Source organism: Pterocles gutturalis, unplaced genomic scaffold, assembly GCF_000699245.1.
Source record: "Pterocles gutturalis isolate BGI_N339 unplaced genomic scaffold, ASM69924v1 scaffold15324, whole genome shotgun sequence".
In the NCBI taxonomy this organism is placed as follows: Eukaryota; Metazoa; Chordata; class Aves; order Pterocliformes; family Pteroclidae; genus Pterocles; species Pterocles gutturalis.
In genome coordinates, this window is record NW_010130954.1 from 3,123 (window position 1) to 9,552 (window position 6,430).

Sequence of the window (6,430 nt, forward strand, 5' to 3'; positions counted from 1 at the left end):
ATTATGTTCCACTCTTCTGCATGAAACGTTCTCTAGATTATAAGCTTTCCAGAGGTTTTTTTAAAATAGTATTTTTATCTTTTATGAAAATATTGTGCCATTCTTTTTTCACCTAATTTATGTTGCATTATTAGTAAATTATTTCTTGGGTAGGGGATACAACTGTGGAGCATAAGGAAATATCTTTCAGTTTTGCATTACCAACTTGAGGAAATCTGAATGTCGTCTTCAGTATGTTTGAAGAAAATATCAGAGAAAACAATTTTCCTCCCTGTTTGCAAAACAGTGAATTTTGTGAATTGGGCCATGTGACTCTTGCCTATTTTTTATCATATGGCAGACAGATTTAAAGGGAAATCTGGAGATGAAGAGGTTACATAAAAGACATGTAAAAATTTATTACATACAGTGATGGGAGCCCAATAGGAAATGTAGCAAACTGAGTTCTGGCATATGTTTTCATTGATTTTCTGCTCTAATTGTCTGCTGTGACCGTAACTGCTATGTATCCAATCAGTCTTGTAAAACTGTATTATGAACCCACCGTGATAGATGATGGCAACGGAAAACCATGAAATTTTGTTAAATTTAACATTATCACCTCTTGCTTTGGAAGTGATCTGTTGACTCTTGCTAATTCTAGAAAAGTACTGTCTGATTTGATCACAACATTTAAGTTTCATGCAGAGTCTGGGTTTCAGGATAGCTTCCAGTAAGTCAAATGAAGAAGTACAACCGTTTGAAATAAAATAGTTCATTAATTTATTGAAGAATAGGTGAGCTAGTTGTTAAATGCCATTAAATATCTGATGTTTTCATTGAGTTGTCTACCTTCACAGTACTTCAGCATGTGCAGAGTACAGTTTGGAAAAAATATAGAAACAGTACATGCAGCGTGTTATAACTTCTGACATTGTTTTAATTTCAGAACTTATAAGTTAAGAAATAATTAATCACCTCCAAAACTTACTTGCCAGTTTATTGGTATAACTGATTATATCAAACCATTTATCTTGCACAGTATAAAGTTCCCATAGAGCCTAAAACCTATGTGACAAATACAGAAGTTTTTGCCTAACACTTTGTGGATTGATGCTATTTCAAAATATGGAGAGCAGTCTTTTCTTGTTTAAATACATCTAGCTGTATATGGCTAAAAAATAAAATGCTTAAAAGTTTTTTCAGAAGCATCTACAATTTTTGTTTAAAAGGTGCCTTCAAACAACATCTTTAAGGAACTATAAAGGTAAAAGGAGAGTTCATATTTAAACTTTGCTTACTGCAATACTAGCTATAATCAAGGATTTTAATTTCTGAACTTGGAAGAAAAGGGAGCATGTCACATTTCTTATTCCTATGTTTGTGGACGGCAATCCCAAGAAAGGAATGCAGATGGCTACATGGCTTTTTGAAAGAAACACAAACCAACTTAACTTGATGGGTAGTAATAGGGTAGATTCCAGATTCTATGAGAGAAGGTGGGAAACATGCTTTGTGTGTTTTTGTCAACGTAACTGGAAACCGTAGGGATTTCATCTTTGTCCGATCTGTTAGAACTGTCTCCATGCACGCTGAAGTGTTCAGAGCAATTTGCATTCCATGCATCTACCAGTTGGTCTTGTTGGTTTTCTCTCTCAGTAGTAGTGAGAAAATCTTTTAAAACTTGCTTGAATATGTAGACTATTTGCCAGGGTAAAACATCATTTTCTGCCAAGACTTCACGAAATCTAGAAAAAAGCCAAAAATTGAAACCTAATCATCAGCATTGAAAACTCTTCTGTTTCCTCTCTCGTGTTTTGAGGGGAGGGAGGAGGAAATGACTGCGTTGCGGGGTCATTTATTCCTTGCCATTACACTTCCCCACACACCTCCCCCAAAACATTATAAGAGGAAAAGAGCTCTAACAATGCACTGGATATGGTCCAGCTATTATGAGGATTGTTATTGGATATGTTGTTTTTTTTTTCCTTGGCCCATCTGGGTAACTTGATTTAAACTGACTTTGCCCTTAGCTATATTCTGGGCTTTAAAAGGCGCATAGGCTTGTTCTGTCGTTTCTGTGTGTCCCTAGAAAATGTATTTAAAATACAGGCATAGGAGAATTTTTCTTTGTAAAATGAGTGGATTTTTGTCTGTGTGTGGTTTTTTTTTTTTTTATGCTGTTTCACTAGTTTTAGAAGCTTTGAGGTATTTTGGACAATGAAGCTGGATTTCTGAATAACAGTGCATTGCATTAGTGATTTAATTTGATTTTTGGTTGTTGGGTTACTATTTAATAAATACTGGAGATAAATAACAGGGGAAGAACTGAAAGTATTGAGTGGTCACATGTTTAAGCATGTGAGACTTCTCTTGTTTTGTATTAGACAAGGAAAATCCTGATTAAAAACCTCCTTCAAGTACAACACCTTAAAGTGAAGATGTAATCTCTAAAAGACCTGTAAAAATGTGTTCCAGTTGCTGGTCATCATTACTTTGGAAGAAGGGTCAGAGCCAAATATAAGCTTGAATAATAAGAAACATCTTACTTAGGATAGAATACTCAAAGTTAGAGAAATGTGAGACTATTACCTGCTGAGAACAGTTCCTGTTTGGCAAGGCTGGATTTGTGAACACAGAACTTCGAGCTGTCGTTGCTCAGTAGCTGGAATTGTTGCTTGAGGATTTTGGTGGTTCTTCAGCCAGTTGTAATCCATGGCAGTTTTCTGGAGGTTTTGTTCATTTTCAATCTCTTGCACTAATCTTTCACGCTCTTTCAGGTGCCATTTCAATTCCCTCAGCAGGGTTTTTGTAACTATGTCTGATCCAGAGTATCTTGTGGGTTTGTAGGAATCATTTTTTGACCATTTCATCCAGCCAAAAAGTGGCATTTTTAAGCTGTGAGGGAAAAGGAAGAAAAAAAAGTTTTCCTTATTTGTGTCTGATAGTTATCTATACCTGTAGACTTCCTTCTTAGCAACTGGATGTTTAAAGGAAACTTTATTAATGATCCTAAAATATTTTGTAGTGCAGTGTAAGTAGTGATAACAATAATTGCCAAACCATAATTAAATTTGACAAGCCTTACATTTTGTAATATTTTTCCATCTGTTTTCTGAGTTAAAATAACCATGTGAAGTTCATAGCATCTAAAAGTGCATATCTATCATATTGGAAATATTGCATTTTTTATCATGGTAGCATATGTGGTTTAAAAAAAAATAACCCAAACAACAAAAAACCCCACAAAAAACCTAAAACCAACCAAACAAGAGCCACCCTCCCCCAAAATAAGACAATAATAACAAAACCCTGGCAAAAAACAAAACTCCAAACCTCCAAAATTTGAAGTTGCCCATACATTTTAAAAGTGATTAAATAAAGTTAGGTGCTGGTACTCTGCGTGGTCTGTTTTTGAAACTTCTGTATCAATTTTTATTTTAAATAAATTCTTATTTACATAACCTGGAAACAGAAATCTGGTAGCATAGACTTTTAAATTGCAGTTTGTTACAAATCATGCAGACACAAGCATACTAATTGGAATAAAATAATTACCTTTACAGTTGTCTGTGAACAGTGTTGCTTCAGGTGAGTTTGCTTGAAGATCTCTTATTCTAGCATAACATGTTTCCAGGCTGTTACTACTGCTGGAAGAAAACAAGGTTTTTTCTTTTTTTTTTTCCTTTTTTTTTTTTTTCTCAAACTGTACTTAGAAAAATGACTTTCTGTACTGAATATGACAGTTTAAGTTTTTCTGCTTTTAAGGTTCTTTTTCATCCTCCGTACCAGAGAGAAGCAGTAATCCATTTAATCTAACGTGGTCTCTCAAATACTTTCTACAAAGTCCATTAAGATCTCCTACCTTTGAATTGAGTTCTGCCGATGGCAGCAATTTGAAAAAAAGATGGTAACAATTTCAAATGCTTGTTGCTAAATCCATCCAAAGGTATTGTTGGTACTGAGGTGAATAATGATAGTCTGAAGCAACTACAGACGTGCTTCTAGCTAAAGTTAAGGCTGTCGTATGATGTGATGCTTGGCTGTGCATAGCTGTAGGTCACAGTTTAGAGCTGTATTTTTATGCCTGTAGAGTGCTAAAAATAACTATGTTGCTTTTATCATCAAACTAAACTTTCAGGCCATTGAGATGCTGGAAGACTTCTCTCCCATTAGAGGGGGATCAGATTGTTCTACTGTCGTTTTTAAACAGCTAAGAATAGTCTTTCTCTAGTAAAAATCATCGAAAAACCTTTGTTAAGTGAGTGTTGACAGAAAAGAGCTATTTGACAGTTGCTCAGGATTTTGTTGCTATATTAAATACTTCTTCCAGATGAATTTAATCAATCTCATGGTACTACACTTTTTCATTACTGTGCATAGCTGTTAGCATTTTTAATTAACATTTCAAATGTGTTTAAAGAAGCCAGCTTGTAACACCTATGGTGTGCCATGAAAGGCACATTAATCTAATTAAAGGAGTAGAATGATAAGGAGATGCAAATTGAGGTCAAACTGATTGAAAAAGTCCAGAATTGTAAGTCTTACCATAGACTTTGCTTCTCTCGCAAGTGGCTGTCAGTTGCCTGCTCCCTCTTTCCTTGATGAGTATTTTGAGCTTATCAATTTTTAAGGTTCGTTCTCAGGGATGGCACTGTGCACACTAAAGGTCACTGAAGCAGCCATTTTCTGTTCCAGTTCTCTGGTTTCTTCCTATTAATCTAAACAGTAGGCATGGCATATGAAATGCCTTCTCTTCTGCTCTTTCTTTTTCTAATGACTGTCTTTGCTCCTGTAAGTATTTTTCATTCCTACTTTTTTGCCTCCACTGGTGTGTTGAACTGTTCAGAGAACAAGGGTTCTGTAAATTTGTTCTAGATGTCATACGACATAAAGGATGATGTGTATGGCTGTTATTAAAGCTGATATTACTTACACATTGGAAAAATTCAAATGTCAGTATTAATCCTCTTCAACTGGAAGGTTTTCACATTGCATTGTATGTGGTACTATGAAAAAGGAAGGGAGCTAGGTTTATGATGACAGAACTGTCCTGACAGATTTTCAGATGAAATTAAAATGCTCCTTGCCACCTCTTTTGCAGCACAGTTAATGTCCCCACTTTTTTTGCACTGTATCAAATCTGAAAGTAAACTGCTGTGCAGTATAAAACCGTTGTAATATCTTTGCAAGTTAGAGATGCATACTGGAAGGTCTGCAAATTAATTGAGAAACCTACAACAGTTTTTGGTTTGGTTTTTTTTACCTAATCTTTGGTTGCATCATCAAATTTTGTGAGGCTGGATACGGAGAATGATATTTATCTTCCCATTGGCAGGAGAACACTAAAGTTGAAAATTTGTATTGCTTCTGCTTTTGTGTGCACTTCAGATCTGTATTCAGGAGGAGATGACAGCTCATGTGAGGCTGGCATTGGGAACTAGAAATTAAAAGTAGAGCAGTATTTTGTGTAGTTGTTGCCCAGTGGTTAGTCCTGGAAGCTTTGCAGAGAGTTAAAATTCCATCCGGCTGTCCCCAAGTGTACTCCCGGTTCTGCAGTGCTGTGTCAGGATGGCACTTGCAGCTGGACTTTGGCTGAGAGTGGGTCTGTTCCCTGAAGGCATTACTGAGTATGTCTTTATTAGTAACTGGAATTATTGTTATGGCTTAACCTGGGGCAGGGGGGAAGCTATATTTTCATTCCTCACATTAATTTTTAGGCAATTCCTAAAATTGCAATAATAAAATTACAAACGGTATGAAGTTGAAGTCTTTACTATTTATTTTTAGGTTTCTTGCCTTTTTCTTTCTTTATGTTCTTTGACTCTCATTATTGGGGAAAAACTTTTTGGTGTCCTTAATATTTATCTAGCTTTGCTTCAGTCTGTAAATGTTGATAACTCGGAGATGCTGTGTTTTTAAAAAAGTGATTTATGGTCTGAATCTCTCTTGTCTTGGGCTTTTCATCTCATTACTCACTTCTGTAAATTTTCTAAAAGTTTCAGTCCTAGCACTTTTGCTTTCTTACTGTAGCATACCAAAACAATATTTCTATAGTTTCAAGTTCCTCTTCTAAATTTTTATTTTCTGGTATTAGTGACTAAAACACATTATAATACTTGAGTGAGACTATAACATTAGTTATACAAGGATGAGTAAGTTGTTTTTTCTTTTTTTAATAAGCCATAATTTACTCTGCCACTGCAGCAGAGTAGTTGTTTGCTAATTGACATTTTTTCCTGTAAATTAACCCTGTCTATATGTGTAATATAAAATGTAAATTTAATATTATTTGAGCTTTCTTTAAGCTTTCCTTTAGCCTCCTCTTTTTACTTTGTTTTTCTAATTTTTGAGGCAAGGAATATCACAAATTCCTAAAGCATCTGTTGTTTCTATAACTTAATAATTTTCTTTGAACTCCAGTGAATGATATCTTTCATGTAGGTAAATC

At 35.0% G+C, this 6,430-nt stretch overlaps 1 protein-coding gene across 2 annotated transcripts; it reads right to left on the reverse strand.

The window, feature by feature from the left end:
* Positions 1–1,429: 1,429 nt before the first annotated feature.
* Positions 1,430–4,748, reverse strand: RD3L (retinal degeneration 3-like). Of its 2 annotated transcripts, XM_010080425.1 has the most exons (4): positions 4,528–4,748; positions 3,538–3,626; positions 2,572–2,877; positions 1,430–1,727 (listed from the first exon to the last, which is right to left on the reverse strand). In XM_010080425.1, exons 3-4 carry the CDS (start codon positions 2,868–2,870, stop codon positions 1,430–1,432), a joined length of 597 nt encoding a protein of 198 aa, XP_010078727.1. In that variant the 5' UTR covers positions 2,871–2,877; positions 3,538–3,626; positions 4,528–4,748. The 2 variants fall into 2 exon arrangements, with proteins under 2 accessions (XP_010078727.1, XP_010078726.1); XM_010080424.1 differs by lacking the exon at positions 4,528–4,748 and having other exon boundaries at positions 3,538–4,019.
* Positions 4,749–6,430: the final 1,682 nt, after the last annotated feature.

Bases quoted from the DNA above. Each gene is read 5' to 3' on its own strand.
- RD3L (XM_010080425.1), bottom strand. From the start codon at position 2,870: ATGCCACTTTTTGGCTGGATGAAATGGTCAAAAAATGATTCCTACAAA. The intron at 1,728-2,571 runs GTAATAGTCTCA...GCTTTTTTCTAG, and splicing joins ACAGGAACTGTTCTCAGCAG to ATTTCGTGAAGTCTTGGCAG.